Source organism: Protopterus annectens, chromosome 14.part0 (genome assembly GCF_019279795.1).
Source record: "Protopterus annectens isolate FY-2018-M chromosome 14.part0, PAN1.0, whole genome shotgun sequence".
Taxonomy (NCBI): Eukaryota; Metazoa; Chordata; order Ceratodontiformes; family Protopteridae; genus Protopterus; species Protopterus annectens.
Genome location: NC_056748.1, coordinates 1,014,089,590 through 1,014,108,484, shown reverse-complemented (window position 1 = coordinate 1,014,108,484; position 18,895 = coordinate 1,014,089,590). Strand labels below are relative to the sequence as shown.

Genomic DNA, 18,895 nt, shown 5'->3' with positions numbered 1-18,895 from the left:
GATGTAGCCATAGGCAGAGGTCTGCCAATCCAGCACAGCTTACATGTGTGTGTGTGTGTGTGTGTGTGTGTGTGTGTGTGTGTGTGTGTGTGTGTGTGTGTGTGTATGTGTGTATGTATATAAAATATATGCACATATATAAAAAAAACAGTATATATATATATATATATATATATATATATATATATATATATATGTGTATATATATATATATATATATATATATATATCGGTATCATCCCTATCCTGAGGATAGCTTAAGGATTCAGGACAGAAAAGAGGCATCACCTTGCACTATCATTAGTTCTTTTTGAGCAAGGAAAGTATACATTTTACAATTTTTAAAACTTTGGTTCATAAGTACTTAAAGGACAACCACACCCATAGACTCATAAAAATGTTTTATTTCATCATGGTTTGGGGTTTTCTACATTTTAACACCATATTTACAGCTTTTTAGATATTTTTATATGCAATTTCTGACTCTGAGCGCATGGAGTCTGGCATCTTGAAATAATTCTGACTGTTCAGTCTGCATCTAAGTATCCCAGAATGCATTGTTTGTCCCCAAAAAAATTGCATCAGATCTGCCATGTTTTCCCAAAAGCTCCTGTCAGTTAACTGATTGTACAGGCATTCACTACTGTGTTATAGTCACCTACTTTTGGTTAAAATGTTATCCTTTTTCATTGACTACTTCAAGCACAAGCAGTGCAAATGCTACAGAACAGAACTGAAAAGTACATTTTATTGCTATTTCTTAGAAATGCTAACTTGATTTCTTTTGTGAAGGCTGAAATCTAGTTCTTCAAGGTATCTCCCTTCCCCCTTCATACCTACCTTCCCTGGCTGTCAAAGAGCTAAGGGTAATTTGACCCATTGTCTGCATGTGATTGACAGCTCACAGCAGGTGACCAGACTAATGTACTGTTTTCTTGTCAGCCTTTCCTTCCTTACAGTGGGAGACTTTTTTGTTGCACTCTTCCTGTCAAATTTAGAACCAAGCTCCATATTACTGGGAATAATCACTGTTTTGCAAAGCATCAAACTCCCACTTATTTGTCCTTCCTGTTTGGTTAAATAGCTAACAAATGATGCACTATAAACACAAAATATTTCACAGACTTGCATGACAGCACCCACATGCTTTTTAAGTGGTAATTTAAGAAAATTACGGTATTACATACTTCTTGTAATCTGACATAGTGTTGTCGATTAATTGTGACAGACATCTGCTTCTTATGTAAAAGCATGCAATTAATGTCTACCCATGGTCATTGCAAATTTATACTCAGTTTTTGCAGTTGTTACTGTGCTTCTGCATGTACTTTGTCACATATTGGTAGGGATCTTCAGAAAAGTGAGATTATAGTTTGACATTTTTGCTAGGTTAAGAGTGGGCTGGGCAAGGCAGCTCTGACATTACAATGTGGGTGGTCCACTGGCTCTTCTATACAGCATGCAAATCAGGTGGGGATTACATCACTTTGGGGGAGGAAATGTCCCGGTAGCTAGAGAAGAGCTCTGGCAGATGTGACATCATCATTTCAGAGCCAGCCAGAGGTTTTTCAACTTGGTTTTCAAAGTGAAAGTAAAACAGTACGGAAAGGTAGGAAGCCTAACAGGGAAAATAGTTGAGTGGATTAGTTCTTAAAGTTGCATGGGTGATTTTTCAAGGCTGTATCAATGAACAGGGATGAAAGAGACAGCAGGTTGAGCAGTCTGCTTTAATACCCCGTTGTTGTCCTTTAATAGGCTATTGATCTGTGAGGATCTTAAGAAGCCTACTGATTCCCATGGCAGTTTTTAGCCTTATATTTACATACAGATAACCCAGAGATGGGTCAATCACAGATATGTTGGCATATTTGCATGTTTCTGTATCCTTGCGAGACAGGGTTGCTAAACCAGGGTCAAATGTATGGTTACACATCCAGTTATCCGAAATACATTTCACTAGAATAAGAGAAGTACCTTGCTCTATGTGGAGTGTAAGATGCTTCCAAAGAAGTGTTATTCTCTGTGATACAAACCTGTCCATCCAACATGTTCTATTTCTTTCGCAAAAGTGATAGCCTATATGAAGAGGATAAGGCTTTGAAATGCCCTGCATAGATTTATGATTTAGGCTTTTAATTTATTTGGTGAGATAGCATTGTGGATGTTTCAGTTGTTGCATTTGTTGGTATTTCATTTTAGTCCATCATGTTGAAACCAACTATATATTTGGGATAGGCCTTTTTGGTGCCTTCTTATGATTACGGCTAGTACATTATATCTCACTGTGTTTGGGGGACTGTATTTAGACTTTCTGATGATGATTTTTTTTTTAGATCTTTCTGAAGTTTTTTTTTTTTTTGTCCTTGGAAAATATCACCAACACATGTGCCTGTGGGAGATAAATTCCACCAAAGTATTACCACCCTTCAGTTTATCTTTTATTTTGGTGAAGATCACCCTTTATCATCATGTAAACATTATCTATATTTCAGAAAGAAAACTTTTCTCCATGCAGCCAGAAACGTTAGTGTCTTAAGGGATCACAAGAAACATTTCCTTGGAATAGTCTTCTAGAATGTTGAAAAAGCATTAAATAGTGTTATCATAGGATGCGCATACATACAAAAAAATCTATCAATTAAAGAATTTGTGGGCAGAGTGCATGAGGCCTTTGGTCTAAGTGAACCAATCAGTCTCAAGAGATCCTTAGGTAGCTGGTTTTGATGAGATTCAGTTTTATGTGCCCCCAGCTCCTTAACCTTTTCTTTCTGTTTCCCTAACTGTTGCTGCTCCTTCAGAGACTTACATAGTAATAGCAGAATCGCAAGCATTCCAAATTTCCATGGAATATTCTGCTGCATTTCAGTGGCACAGTGTTTCTCAGATGTCTGTCAGTCATCCTTTTTCTTCCAGTTTTTGAGTCAGGATCCCATGGTTCTCAGCCAGGGTATTATTCTCTTGGTGTTGGTTTGAGCTGTGATAGTTCTCAGTAGCCCAGGCATCTGTCACTGTGACAGAAGTCTGCCAACACCTGCCAAAGCCCCAGATATTTCTGGCTACAGATATTATATGGAGTAATATGCTGCCTTGACATACAGCAAATGTTCACCCTCCCTAGCAGAGTCTTTTACTTCTGCCAAAAGAAAATAGGGAGCCCCCCCCCCCCCCTGAGTGGTCACCTGATACAGACATCAGTAAAGAAAAGGAGAACTAAGATGCCACATATTCTAGCCAGTTTTACTCACTCCTGGTGTATGGTAGAGCTGAACAGTAGTTTCTGTCCTCTGGTTCTCATCCAGGGGATGTCTCCTTTGGTGAAACATTGAATCTATTAAGAGAACATTTAAATGGGTGGTAGTGAAGGAATTATCCGTCTCCCATAGAACACATTTGGAATTGTAAAACCCAAACTTATAACAACAATTTCTCCAGTCTCTCAAGCATTTGAATGTCCCTTTGATAACGCTTCCTTGGATGTATATTCCCAACAACCAGCTCTGAGATATCACACAAGTTTTAGAAAGTCAGTCAAAAATTCAGATACCTCTGCCAAAAAAGTAATTTGCAAACCCAACAGTCATTTTCTTGGATGCTACCAAGGGGTCATACTGCTCTGTACTGATAATTTATTTTATTTATTTTATTTTACATTTGTTAACCGGGCTAGTCCAACTGGATACATGTCCATTTTCAGTGGAGGCCCGAGGAGAAAAGCTCCACTAACTACTACTTAACAAGTTAAAGAAAACATATACAGAATTATGCGATAAAAAGAAACATTTGCTTAAAATTCCACCCAATGACAAATAAAGCAAAGTGTAGGATAGAGTTGGTGAAAAAAATATGTACTGCCTACATCCTGGGCATTGCAGCTGTAAATTGCCAGATCAATATGTTACAATATCTGGGTGATATTTTAAGAATTTTTGAGGCACAATAGATGAAATATGTGATGAAGCTTAAAAACAAATACTGATGAAAATTTCCCATTATGGTGTTAAATGTGAGTAAATGCAACCTGTTTAAAGTCTGTAAACAATTTAATGTGGATATGAGTCAGATGATACTTGCGTTATGTCGTCATCTTAGGCACAGTTTTCAAAAGACGTGCATGGCTGAGAATCTAGCCATTATGTGAAGATGTAAGAACGCACCTTTTAAATGTTCTGCTCTCAAATACATGGACAAGCATCCAGCAGCAAGCAACTGAGCCACAAGTAGCTGCAATACAAAAATTAAAATGTTTTTGTAGCTAATTTTTAAAAGATGCCCTTTATCAAAGACTTCCAAAGAGACCAGCTCCACCTCCATGAGATGAGGCCTTCAGCTGAGGTGAAGGGGAAACGTTTCCCCTTCCTGGACCTTTAAAGTTAGACTTGGACTCAGCCTATCAGTACAGCTGCCATAGAATTCCTGTTGTGGCAGACTTTGCTTATATTAAAAACAACCCCAGTGGACATAATAACTAAGCTACAAGCCATGATGAAAGAGCCCTATACAGTTATAAAAGCAGCTATGTATTCACTACAGACTAATCCCATGTTAATCTCAGTAGTGGTCTTCAATGAAACAATACAGTGTCCAGTCCTTTCATCCCTCTTCCTCAAAAGTAGAAAAAGAAAGATTTTTTTATCTGCTTAGTGTGCATAAACATTTGAGATATTGCACCTGGAGAACAAGACTTCAGGCAAATAGAGTTTATTCCTTCAAACCCCGAAAACAGGAGAGCCCAATATGTAAGCAGTGCCATTCTAAATTTCTAGATGATAGTGTTACCTTTTGTTACCAGAAGAGAAACCTACAGAGGCAGGTTACAACCAATTCCACTAGGGCAACAGCTACTTCAGCTGCCTTCTTCAGAAGCATGTCAGGCAAATATGTGTGCAGCAGACATTTGCACTTCCAAAATAACATACTCTGCAGCCTAAGCTAGACATACATTCCACAATGTGATCCAGTTGTACCACTGCAGGCATGCAGGGCAGCTTGCCCCCACACCCAATGCCTGTGGTCAGGATATAAATTGTTTCACTACTCTTCCCGACCATTATGAATTATATTGCATCAGTGAAGATCTTTGCAGCAAACGTAATACACCTGAGTGAACAATCTCGCTGTCTATGTATATGTTTAGATACAATAGCTGTAGATAGTCAAATTTGATGATCACTGCTACAATGTAGTCTACCTTCTACTCACCCCTAAATGCTTTCTCTTCCTCAGAAATAGATCTGAATTACTGAACTGTCATAAGATTGTCTTCCCAGTATGGACTAATGAACATAGTTGTTGGTCTCACCTGTCTCTTCACTGACAAAAGAGGTAAAGATATCACATGTTGCTCTCCCTTTTCTACCTGGCAACCAGTTAACAACTTTATCATGGAGAGAAGACTAGCCTCACTCAAGAAATGTCTGAGGGTGTGGAAAGTTTGGGCAGATGTACACCTGTTTCTAACTCTCACTCATTGTGAATTTTGTTATAGCAATGAGCCGCTCCAGTCGCATAAATTCATAAAGCCCTGATTCAGGATGGCATCTGATGAAGCAATTGCAGATGGTGGTCATGCATATCCTGGGGGGCACTCTGGTGGATGGATTCCAAGAGAGAGAGGGAGATCACTGGTCTGGGCATATAGGATAGTTGAGAAGCCCTGGCTGCAGAAAGGCCTGGGTCAGATATTTCCTCACAAGCCACTCCTCATTACCCACCACACCTAATTCATGATATATTTATTATTTATTCATTTATTTATTTATATTTGTTTACCAGGGTAGTGCACTGATCTCACAGCCCAGGTGAATAGTATCACATAAGAAATGAACAAAACATATTACAAATACAAGATACGGTAAAAAGCATATACATATTAACAGAAGCAATAATATGCTACAACATTTAGTGATTATCATTTCATGATAATGTCAGTATGATGGGAGGTAGGGCGTAGGAAAACCATGGCGCACCAACCAGTACATATGATGCTGCTGGCTTTAGCACTGCTGCATATCTCTGTCCAGGGCCACCAACAACATCCTCAGCCAGCAGGGTAATACAGGTGGTTACCATGGATTCCAACCCCCCCTTTCTTCTTGTTAGGATGTACTGGGAATTTGTTGGAGGCAAGTAGAGAGATGAGCAGCTTATGGTTAAGATGAAGTGCTCCACAAAACTAAAAAGAGTGTACTGTAGTACTGATCCTTGTTTTCAAATGCTCACCATTATGGTGAGGTGCTCACACAGCTATATTTTAAATAAAAATGGTCTCAGCTATCATGATGCACTGGGCTTATTTGGAATCTGAGTGTGACATGATTTTGTGGTTGTTTACTACTTTCTATTCAGCTACTGTGAAGATGGTGTAGGTGTCTAGTTTTTACACTCAGCTGCATACACACTGTTTAAAAAGTTTTACCCATTCTATTCATTGATTTACTGTAAGCCTAAATGCTTCAGCTGTTTCTGAGCAAAGATGTTGTTAAAACATTAACCATCTTTGGTAACAGAATTTTTGATTATTTGTTGTATGAGCCTGTAGTGAGTTATGTTATAAAATAAGGAAATGTCTTGCATTCTGTTCATTTGACAAGATGAAGGATGGCAACTTGGCTTCAAAGCTGAAAGGCTGAAACATATGACAGCATGTCTTGATTAAAAGGCTGGAATATTGAAGACAAGTCTGTGTTTCACTTCCAATATGAGTAGATGAAACAGAATGCACTGAGGATCCAAATCACCTAACTACATTCACAAAAAAAGTTGCCAAAAAAGTGATGTTCATCATGCATACAGCTGCAGTCATTACAGATGGGTTATCCTGCCATCAGGCGGGTCCTCGGTTGGCCGAATTCCAAAGTCTAGGTCCGGCGTCGGTTGTCGTCACTTCTTCCCTGACGTCAGTGCGGCAGGGGTATAAAAGAGGCAGCCGACACCATCTTCTTCAGTCTTTCTTGCCGTGCGGTGCCCGAAGCAGAAGCAGTTCGCAAGTGCCGGTCGGTCAGCTCCTGAGATTTACGAAAATATTTCAGCCGAAGTCTTCTTGAAAGCTAAGTACCCCATTGGGGAAACTTTTCTTGCCTCAGACCGATGTCAGACAAAGTTAATAATTGCATTTCATGTGGGAAGCAAATACCGCATAAGGATTTCCACTCTTTCTGTATACCTTGCTTAGGCCCAGACCACGACGTCTCGGCCTGCCGTTTTTGTGCTAGATTCAACAAGCGCACTATTAAGCGTCGGGCGGAGTTCGCCCTTCACTATTTTGGTAAAAAGTTTAATTATATTATGTCGTCGGATACTCCGACTCCAGTTTTGAGTAAAAGACGCAAAGATAAGGACCGACATACGAGGTCCGCGACTACTGCTGACACCACGCTAAGGCCGACTACCGGTTCTCCGGTTCTCAGCGAGGTGCCTATGCAGCCCCTGAGTACCGATGACACTACATTACCGGTGTCTTCAGTACCCGAGGTCGCAGGCTCCTCGGTCCCCATTCCTACTACAGATACCGACGCCACTCTTGGCGGGGAAACTCAGAGTTTAGACAGGCCTGCCATTTCTCAAGGTGTCTTCAGGCCTTCCTCCTTCTCTATTAAAGCTTTCACAAAATCTAAAGCAGCCATGAAAACCAAAAAACAGGACCTCAGACCCCCTCTCAAGGCCCCATGCCTAAAAAACAGATGCTCAAAATGGCTGGGGATTTGATTACTCTTATCAGGGGTTCTCAACCCCCCTCGGACAAAAGGCCCAGATTAGAGGAAGACTACCCTTCCTCAGATCAAGCCTCTATTACCTCTGAACATTCTGAGGACCAGGACTATACCTTTTCTCCTTTTGAAGACTCTGATGCAGAGGAGTCTATTCCCTCGGTCTCCCCCCCACTGAGGACTACTCTTTTGGGGAAACCCTACATACATTGAGGGAACACTTTCACTGGGAAGGCCAGGATTACTCAGATTCCAAGAAAAGGCTCAGGGATTTTCTCTTGCTCCCCCAGCATAGGCCCCTGGCTATCCCTCCTGTTTTAGATATATTAGATGATGTGTACAAAGAAGCCAGCCTCAATCCGGATTCTTTACCTCCAGCTCCTGTTAAACCAGACAGGTATTACCGGGTTCCTGATTCACACCAGTTCCTATACAAAAGCCATACTGCTGACCCAGAAACTATTTCACAGGGTCCCAAGGGAATTAAGGCCTCTACTGCTAAAAACCCATTACCTTCAGAGAGAGATTCCAGAGCTTTAGAAAGGTTGGGGAAAAAGGTGTATACCTCGGCTACTTTAACCATGAGGGCATTAAACTGTCAGTTCCATATGTTAAAGTATCAACAGTTTTTGTTATCTCAGTTGAAAAGCAAAAACGGATGCAAGACTCCTGGCGGACGCTTTTAATGCTTTAAGTGCGATAGTTACAATACACTTTTCGTTGGTCAAACCAACTTCTTCAGAAGATTAATAGTTGAAAATCAAACATCTGTTACACAGTTACTTAAGCAGTTTATACACACACGTATTAAAAACCTGAACACACCCACTTGGTTAAATAAAGGCTACCCTTCAGTAATGTCGTGTCATTTCCAGGACCTTAATTAATAATAATAATTTTAATTTTAATTTTACCTAAAATCTAACCTTCATGGTTTAAAAATAATGTCAGGTAAAATTAAAATTAAAATTAATGGATTCTAAACAGATCACATTGGGTTAATAGGTGTTCATTCAACCCACGTCAGTCACAAAAGAATAACCAACACAGTTAATGATCCATTATCAGATCAAAGGAATCATTGTAGGTATGACTTCCTATTGAACCGGTAACGACAGTAACACTCAATTGGCCATTAAGGTCCTGGACATGACACGACATTACTGAAGGGTGGCCTTTATTCGTAAAAACAGGACAATACATAAATACAAAAACAGGACAATCCCACATTAATTACTTATATAATGTGATACCCCTATGACATGTATTACACTTTTTTTATACACCTCCACCCATCTTCATTTGTAATTTTCATTTTTTTACTTGTTATTTTTACCATGGTTATTTTCACTAGTTTTTTAAGTTTTGACATTCCCTATAAGACACTTAAAAGTGTCAAGGCAGGGTATTTTTTACAAAGACACATTCGTATTTTAGGTAATAAGAGTGGAACCCGTTTAGGTAGGGTGATTTTAACGCTTTACATAATTGTTTAAAGGAAATTGTTACTGCACACACCAACTACCAATTAAACCAAGTGGGTGTGTTCAGGTTTTTAATACGTGTGTGTATAAACTGCTTAAGTAACTGTGTAACAGATGTTTGATTTTCAACTATTAATCTTCTGAAGAAGTTGGTTTGACCAACGAAAAGTGTATTGTAATTATCACACTTAAAGCATTAAAAGCGTCCGCCAGGAGTCTTGCATCCGTTTTTGTTTTTGTTTTTTCTTAAGTTTGTCCGTTTTTAATTTCACGTACTCAGTTGAAAAGCAAAATGACACAACCAGAACAACCAGATTTAAAAGAGTTGCAGGATTTGTTGCATGGTGCAGAGCAAGTGGGTAAACATACCTTGCAGTGTGGTTTTGATGCTTTAGAGGCCTCATGTAGAGCTGCTGTTACGGGGTCTGTTATATGTAGACATGCTTGGCTCAAAGAGCAAGCCTTACCAGATCATGTCAAAGCTAAATTACTAGATGCACCTCTTCAAAAAGATGTATTGTTTGGTGTTAAAGCTGAGGAGGTACTAAAGAAAATGGAGGAAAAAGCGAAATCAATGCAAACAGTGAAAGATTTCCTGCAGGTACAACCTCCACGTTTCAGCAGAAACTGGCCTTCAAAAAATTGGTCCTTTCCAGCCACGGACAGACCTCAAAGAGGCAGATACAGATGCCCAAGTGATAGAGGGCAACCTCAAGGATCGTTCAGAGCCAGACAGTGGCAAGCACCAACCCCAAGAGGTGGAGAAGATAGATCACAGTCATTCAGAAAGCAGACACAATGACTTCCCCCTTTACCTGCCAAGCAAAGCTTTAATGGCAGCACCTTTGGGCAGAAAACTGGCATTATTCTCAAAAAATTGGCATATTGTTACAAAAGACAAATGGATTCTGGACATTATAGACAGAGGCTACAGGTTCCACTTTCACACCCTTCCAAAAATGAGAGGCATGCCAAACCTGCCACAAAATCAAAGGGCAGAGGCACAAAAACAAATTTCAGCTCTCATGGACATGAAAGCGATTCAAGAGGTACCTGCAAAAGAACAAGGTCAAGGGTTTTATTCCAGACTATTCCTGGTACCAAGGAAAGACAAAGATTGGAGACCTATCTTGGACCTATCCATCCTAAACACATATTTACAGGTACCAAAATTCAAGATGCTCACATTACAGCAGCTTCTTCCCATGCTGGGCAAGGAGTCTTGGCTGGTAACATTGGACCTCAAGGAGGCATACCTGCATGTCCTTATCAGACAAGATTGCAGAAGATACTTCAGATTTCTTGCAGGTTCAACCCATTATCAATTCTCTGCATTGCCCTTTGGCTTATCTACTGCACCCAGAGTGTTTACGAAATGCCTGGCATCAGTAATTGCCTTCTGCAGACTTCAAGGAATACAAATATACCCATATCTGGACGACTGCCTGATCCAAGCGGACAGCAAGGACATACTTCTTAAACATCTGGCGTTTGTAATAAAACTGTTGAACTTTCTGGGATACACAGTCAACAAAAAGAAATCAAAACTAATACCCTCTCAACAAATAATTTTCCTGGGTGCCAGCTTGAATACAACCACCCAGATGGCCTACCTCACGCCAGACAAACAAGGGCAACTGTCTCAATACTTCAGCAACATGGCAACCTTCACCAGGCTGACTGCAAGGAAAGTCCTGCAGGCTCTGGGATTCATGGCATCTTGCATCCTACTGATCCCATGTGCAAAGCTGCATATGAGGAAACTTCAGTGGTACCTAAAAAACTTATGGTCTCAACACAGCCAGAGCTTGGAAACAATTATACCACTCATTCCATGCCTTCAAAAGGAATTTTTGTGGTGGGCTCAAGCATGCCAAAGAAACATAGGTCTCCCTTTCTGCCTACCTCAAGCAACTCAAATCATCACAACAGACGCCTCGGACTATGCCTGGGGGGCACACATGACAGATCAGTGCATTCAGGGAAAATGGTCCCAAAAAGAGAAGCACCTACACATCAACCAAAAGGAAATGCTAGCAGTGCAAAATGCTATTATGGCCTTCAAAGACCTACTGCATCCAGGCCAGTTACTGATAAGGACAGACAACACCACAGTGATGTGGTATATAAACAAACAGGGGTGAACTTATTCATACCCCCTGTGCAGACAAGCCATGACCCTATGGAACACAGCACTGGAATTGCAAATTCAACTTCAGGCACAATTCCTGCCAGGGAAGGAAAACACACTGGCAGACAGCCTGAGCAGAAATATGACAGATCCACATGAATGGAAGTTACATCCTCAAGTTTTCACAAAGATAACTCAGGCATGGGGACAGCCAGACATAGATCTCTTTGCTACCCACAAAAATTACCAATTGAAAAAATTTTGTTCAAGGACCTATCATCCACAGGCCTGGAAAGTGGACGCACTTTCTTTCAATTGGACAACGTTGACTGTCTATGCCTTTCCGCCTCTTCCTCTGCTGCCCAAAGTTCTATTAAAAGCCAGAGCAGAGAGGCCAAAAATGATTCTCATTGCTCCAGATTGGCCAAGACAACACTGGTATCCGCTCCTGAAGAGCCTGACACATTCCCCACCATGGATCCTACCCCTAGTCCCTCTTCTGTTGTCCTAGCACAACTTCAAGACTCTTCACAGCCAGCTCAAAACCTTAAATCTAGCTGCATGGAGAATCCCTTGATTTCCCAACAGACCCTCCTCTCCAAGGAGGTGCAGGATGTCATCTTGGAGGCCAGAAGACCTTCTACTAGAAAAGCCTACTCCGCCAAATGGAAACGATTTTGTGCCTGGAATCAGGAAAAGGGCCAGAATCCTTGGGTAATAAATTTACCTCAAATTTTACAGTACCTAGCTGAGATGTTAAACAGTGGACTTTCCTTCTCCTCCATCAAAATCCACGCTTCAGCCATTTCTGCACAATACAACACAGATCCTCCTTTATTCTCTCATCCTCTCTTAAGACAGTTCCTCAGAGGGGCAAAGAATATAAAACCCCCAAGGAAACCACCAGTCCCTGCTTGGGACCTCAACTTCATATTGGAAAAGCTGACCCTTCCTCCCTTCGAGCCAGCTGCTTCAACAGAACTACAATACTTGTCATGGAAAACAGCCTTCCTTCTGGCTATCACCTCAGCACGCAGGGTTTCGGAACTACAGGCCCTCATGGCTGTGCAACCTTTCATCATTTTCCATCAGGACAGAGTTTCCTTACGAACCAACCCTACCTTTATGCCAAAGATAGTATCCAGTGTAGCTTTGAATCAGACTATCCACTTACCTACCTTTTACCCTAATCCACAAAACAAAGGGGAAAGACTACTGCATTCCTTGGACATTCACAGACAACTTTGTTAATATTTGGACAGGACAAAGGCATTCAGGAAATCTGAACAACTCTTTGTGTCCTATGCTACAGGTGCTCAAGGAAAGGCTATCTCCAAACAGACAATCTCAAAATGGATAGCCCACTGCATACGCTTTTGTTACTCATTTCATGGAAAAGCTGTGCCTTCAAGCATCAGATCCCACTCCACCAGGGCCACAGCTACCTCTGCAGCTTTCCTCAGGGGGGTTCCTACCAAGGACATTTTGGAAGCAGCCACTTGGAGTTCAGTACACACTTTCTCCAAACACTATCACCTTCCACTTTACTCTAAATCTAGAGCGGGATTTGCCACAGCTGTCTTGCAGGGCATCCTTGCTCCTGCTAGGTCCACTTAGTGCCTGCCACCCCTACTTAGCTTTGGGATTCTTCCCATCTGTAATGACTGCAGCTGTATGCACGATGAACATAATACAGTTTTGTACCTACCATAAATGTAGATGTTCGAGTGCTCATACAGCTGCAGTCCAGGTTTCCCCCCTTCATCCCCTCTTAGGACAGGCCTTATGACAAACACCTTTTCATACAACCTATTTGGGGTTTTCTTTTATGGTGTATTTGCTTGCAACTACTGTTTTTTGATTATTCTATATTGCATGATTACATAAGTTTATGTTTTGCCTTCCTTCTGGGGGCACCTGACATCTGGGGCAAGAAAAACTGAAGAAGATGGCGTCGGCTGCCTCTTTTATATCCCTGCCGCACTGACGTCATGGAAGAAGCATCGACAACCGACGCTGGACCTAGACTTTGGAATTCGGCCGACCGAGGACCAGCCTGACAGCAGGATAACCCATCTGTAATGACTGCAGCTGTATGAGCACTCGAACATTTACATTTATTGTAGGTACAAAACTGTACTTTTTTTGCAGTGGGGCAAGCCCCTCTGCACCCCCCAATGTCAAGCCCCCACCACCCAAACTTATATATAGCAACTCCACTGTCACACCAACTTCAAGAAGGGGGAAATTCCCCCCAGCAGTACTTGTCAGCGATGATTTCTGATAATCGGCAGTTTAAACACTGGACAACTGAAGCTTGAGAGTTCAATCTTCATCCACCTGTAGGTTATGCTTCCAAAATGTTCTGCTTTGTTTTAGTTTCCCTTTTACTTTTGGATACATTGTAACAGTTGTTCATACATTCTAGTGCTATTTGCGTGCATGTTTTAAAACATTTAACTTTTTTGTGTTTAAATTTAAACTTTGTCGATATTTTTCTACTGTTCCCAAAAAATCAATTACTACAATACAGAAATCAAAGTCTAAAGTATTGAATGTTGTAAAGGAGACAAAAGAACTGGAGGTGGGCTCTTCAAAAAAGGGAAAAGGCAAACCACATAAAAATAGATGGAATTCATGGGAAAAATAAATGCCGAATACTGTTCAGGAGGAAGAGGAGTGAAGTTTCAGGGAAAGCAGGGCTGGAGTAATTCATGTAATGTTGGAGTTAAGTGATATTTGTTAAAAAAAAAAAAAAAAAAAACATATTTATAATACATGAAAAGGAAAAATGCTTACAAAGGTTTGTTTTCTATTAATATGTATATATCCATGCCATTAATAAGTATATGTGAAGTTAATGAAGGTGTTTTAAAAATATATTTTTCAACCATTCATTGATTGTTCATTACTGAAAAAAGCTCCTCCTTGGACCAGCCCCCCCTTCCCAGTTAACAACATACATATATAGGGGCGGAGATAAATAAATTAAAAAGAGTGATGGGATCAGATGACTCAAATGCTAGAGATTTTATTTTACTATTTTTACTATATGCAGTTTAATAATCAAATTTGTATTATTTTTTCATGACATAAACAAGTTGATGGTGTTTGGACGGCATGGAGTAAATGGTCAGCTTGCAACACTGAGTGCACACACTGGCGGAGTCGTGAATGCACCGCTCCGGCACCCAGAAATGGAGGCAAAGACTGTTTCGGTGCAATGCTGGAATCTAAAAACTGCACAGATGGCTTATGCATGCAACGTGAGTACAGTTTGCTTTTTAAGGATTTCATGTTTGAGGCTGGATAAAGATGGTTGCCTAAGCGAGTAATTAATTTCTGCTTTGTGGACCTTTATGTTTGTGAAAAGATAAAATTGTTTCCATAATCAAGTAAAATCCTTCTCTGGATGAGAAGTGAGACTTTTGAGCTGTAAACTTTATTCTGTTTTATCCCATCATTCTTAAAAACAAGTGATTTGTGGTTCAGAGTACTTCTGGTTCTCAAAATCAAATGAAGCAATTCAGGATTACGCAAGTAGTTGTCAGTGTAGCAACAGGTAGCATACTTGTCTTTGGTACAGAAAGCTGAGGGTTCTATTCCCATGTCAGGTAGATGGATTGCTAACAATGCAGTGTATCATGGGGTGGGGGGGGTGTTGCACTCTTGAGGGTGTTGTCCTTCAGATGAGACATTAAACAGAGGTCCCATCTGCTTGAGTTGGTGGTAGGTCAGGTAGATGTAAAAGATCCCACTGCACCTATCAAAAAAACAGATGAATTTCTCCAATGCACTGTCAAAGTTTTGTCTCATAGTATAATACCCTGAAAAGAGGCCACTAACATAGTGAGACTAACCCAGTCAACAGAGGATAAATAAGTAACTGTAAGAAGTGCTTCCACTAAGAGTCCTTGAGTTAGAAGTTCTTAAAGAACCAAGTCATCAAGAACAGAAGTTTTGAGAAATTAAAACCTTAACAAAATTAAATATAGTCACTTTAGAGGCAAGCACCTCAGAAGTCTTGTAAAGTAAAGGAATCACTGCCAGTACTCAGGAACTACAATAGCAATGATTTACTAAGGAAAACAGTGACAGAAGAGAGTTGTAAGTTGACAAGCAGTAGAGCAACCATAAGAAACGTTATCTGTACTTACATACCGACTGCAAGCAGGAATGGATATTAAATGCAGAAATGGATATTAAATGTAAAGCCCTGTGGTTCTGCTATAAATCTGTAGCTTGTAATGCAGGCTTTTATGGGTAAGGGATATGTTTGTAAGTATGCTAGTATTAATAAATATGATAGACTGCTTTCACTGACACTGTTAGAAGCTAAGTTTGGACAGTAAGAAAAAGCACATTTTTTTCAGTTGCTTGCAGTCAGGGTAAGTGCAACTCTTTTTAAAGTGAAATATGTTGACAGTTGACATCATGATGTGTTCTTATTGCGGACATTGTACAACTACCTTCTCAGTCCTTCATCCTGTTCCTTTGTTATAAATACAGATGCACTATACACCTTGTATAAATTGCTGGTGACTGCATTAAATTTTAAACTATTTTGTAAGGGCCAGCACACCCGTGGACCTACCCCTCCTACCATCTCTTTATTAACTTATTCCCCCTCCTCCTACTATCCTAGTGGAGTTGGTGTTTTCCCCACTTTATCCACTAGAGGGCAGCAGATCTTAGGCTTTGGAACACCATCTCTCACTGGTTGTAGAAACCAACTAGCTCTGTAGACCAGCTAGACTCTGCTATCTGTGCTTGTACTCTCTATTCATGTACTTACCCCCCACCCCATGATTACTTGAAAAGGGAATTATCCTAGGTAAGTCTGGGAGTTTTAATAAATAGACACCTTTGACTATCACTACTTTTGCTACTGCCCCCCTCAATTATCCCTTGGTATAAACCTCCTTTCCTGCCTTTGGCACTTTCTATAAATATATCTCTCTGTTATAAAACTATTTTACATAACTGTCTCCCCAGCACAGCTATACCTTTGTTCACCTTTTTTTCTCTGCTACTTAGTAACAGTATATGTCTCTTACCTTTCCTATGCCTGTAGAACTCAGTCTCTCTCCATAACTGATTGCCCCTCAGCCTCTCTCAGCTGTGACCCGCTCCGTTCGCCCTACGGGCTCACTCTGCTCCCCTACCCTACCCCCAATTCCCACCCCCCCCAGGGGTCCTACACTTATACTTCCCTAACCACACCCCCTCTGTCTTCCAACCAATCCCATACTTCACCCCATCCCACATACTTCAGCCACACCCCCACCTTCTAACAATCACTCACAATAAGCCACTCCTTAGAGTACCTCTACCATATCCTCCTACTCTTAACTTGTATATATAAGTGCCCCCTCTCTTCTCTTCCTGTATCCTTTTATCTTCCTCTCCTCCACATCTCGCTCCCTATTTTATCCCTACACTTGAGTTCTTATTTTATAATTTCCTCTAAGATGCCTCTCCCTAATCTAACCAAGCTAACACTCACAATTATACTCTCAACTACCCTCATCTCAATCTAACTTCTTACCTCCTTTGAAAAACTGCACTATTTCCATCTTAACCATTCTCACAAACAAACTGCAATTTACACACACACATATCCTTCAATAGACATTCTAACATAACTTCCACTCCCAGTTACCTACTACCTAAATACCACAGACTCTCCCACATTAAACATAACCTACCCTCAGAAAAAAAAATGAAAATTCAAACTTACCTTAGAAACAATTCAGTAACAAAACTAAATAATCCCTCCTTAAAAGATGGCGACATCCACCCCAACCCTGGCCCTACCAACCCTACAATCCAAACAACTCACCCTAAACTCAATAGCTCTCTCCTAATAGGGCATCTTAATATCCAAAGCATCAATAATAAAGTAGCTCACCTTCATGCCCTCCTAGATATTCACTCCTTTGATATTCTCTGCCTCACTGAGACTTGGTTGAAACCAGAAACTAAAGACAATGAAATTATTCCCCAAGGCTATAATATAGTGAGACAAGACGGATCAAAACGTAAAGGTGGTGGAGTAGCAATTCTATTTAGAAATGGACCTCATATCTCTACCCTACCATCTAATCCAACCCAGGATAGCAATGCAGAAGTCCTCATTACTAAGCTTCAAATCAACGCAAACAAATCTTTATACATTATATGCATTTACATACCACCCGGAAATAATATCACTACAATAGAGGCTTTTCTTAGCTGGGTGTCTTCTACTTACCCCCAAGAAACAATAATACTAGGCGACTTTAACATTGACTGGAAAAGTGTTAGTGCTGAAAATCCTACCTCTCATATTAACCTCCATGGCTTTACCCAAACCATAACCTCTACAACCAGAATTAACAAACCTAATAAGAATGAGAGTACCTTAGACTGGATACTCGTAAACAAAGTAAAACAAACTTACAAAGTAGGAACCCTGCCAGATGATGTAAGTGATCATTCTTTGATCTACATCACAAGAGAAAAGAAGGATTTTCCAAACCTCCCCACCTTTAAGACAGCACGCTGTACCAAACACTTTAACACAGAATTATTTCAAACTGAGCTTAGAGCATGCAACTGGAGCCCTTTAAAATCCTTTCCACTTGAAGAGGTTGTAAAGTATTTTAACACTGCATTCTTATCTATCCTGGATAAGCATGCTCCTAAATGTTCCATTAGAATGAAGTCTAACCCAGCCCCATGGCTTTCGAATGAAACTAGAAATCAAATTCTACTTAGGAACAAAGTCTGGGCTAAATGGAGATCTTATAGAAATAGCTCTGATCATCTACATTTTAGGCAGCTTAGAAATAGTACAAAAAAGGCAATACTTACAGATAAAAAAAACTACTACTGTAAACTTCAACAAACACATCAAAATAATCCTCAAAAGTTCTGGTCTTGCATTAATAAGCTCCTTTCCTCAGGTAACTCCCGAACACCCACTTGATGCAGATCCAAATGCTCCCCATCAAACTGCCAATACCTTTAACTCTTTCCTCACTGAGACTATACAATCTCTAGCTAGTCAACTTATCTCAGAAAACTCCAGCCTTCCCATCGACTTACCACACTCTTTCTCTGAATTCAAACTACAACCCATCTCTACTTCTCTCATCTATAAACTTATTCAAAAACTTAAGCCATGTACTCCATCTGCTGACCAACTTCCTTCCCAATATCTCCAAAAAGCAGCCAAAGTAATTGCCTACCCTATATCTATCCTTATAAATAGGACAATCCAAGAAGGAACCATCCCAGATATTTGGAAAATCTCCCACATTATCCCCTTACATAAAGGTGGGAACTCTAATGATTAATTATCGGCCAATTGCTCTCTTATCACCCTTAGCAAAAATTATGGAAAAATGCATTCACCAACAACTTTTACATCATCTCTCTCTACATAACTTAATAGCAAACTGTCAACATGGCTTTAGGCCATCACATAGTACCACTACTGCCCTTCTGTCCTTCACAGATACCATCAATAGAAACCGCAACAAAAACATCCTCTCATCTGCACTCTTTATTGACCTCTCTAAAGCTTTCGA

General features: G+C 40.4%; 1 protein-coding gene across 1 annotated transcript in view; it reads left to right on the top strand.

Moving 5' to 3' along the window:
* The window catches only part of UNC5B (unc-5 netrin receptor B), a 1,477,685-nt gene that overhangs the window by 1,324,064 nt on the left and 134,726 nt on the right, over positions 1-18,895 (top strand). Inside the window, exon 7 of the mRNA XM_044056822.1 lies at positions 14,423-14,587. Within this exon, the coding sequence (XP_043912757.1) occupies positions 14,423-14,587 (165 nt within the window). The remainder of the gene's footprint in view (positions 1-14,422; positions 14,588-18,895) is intronic.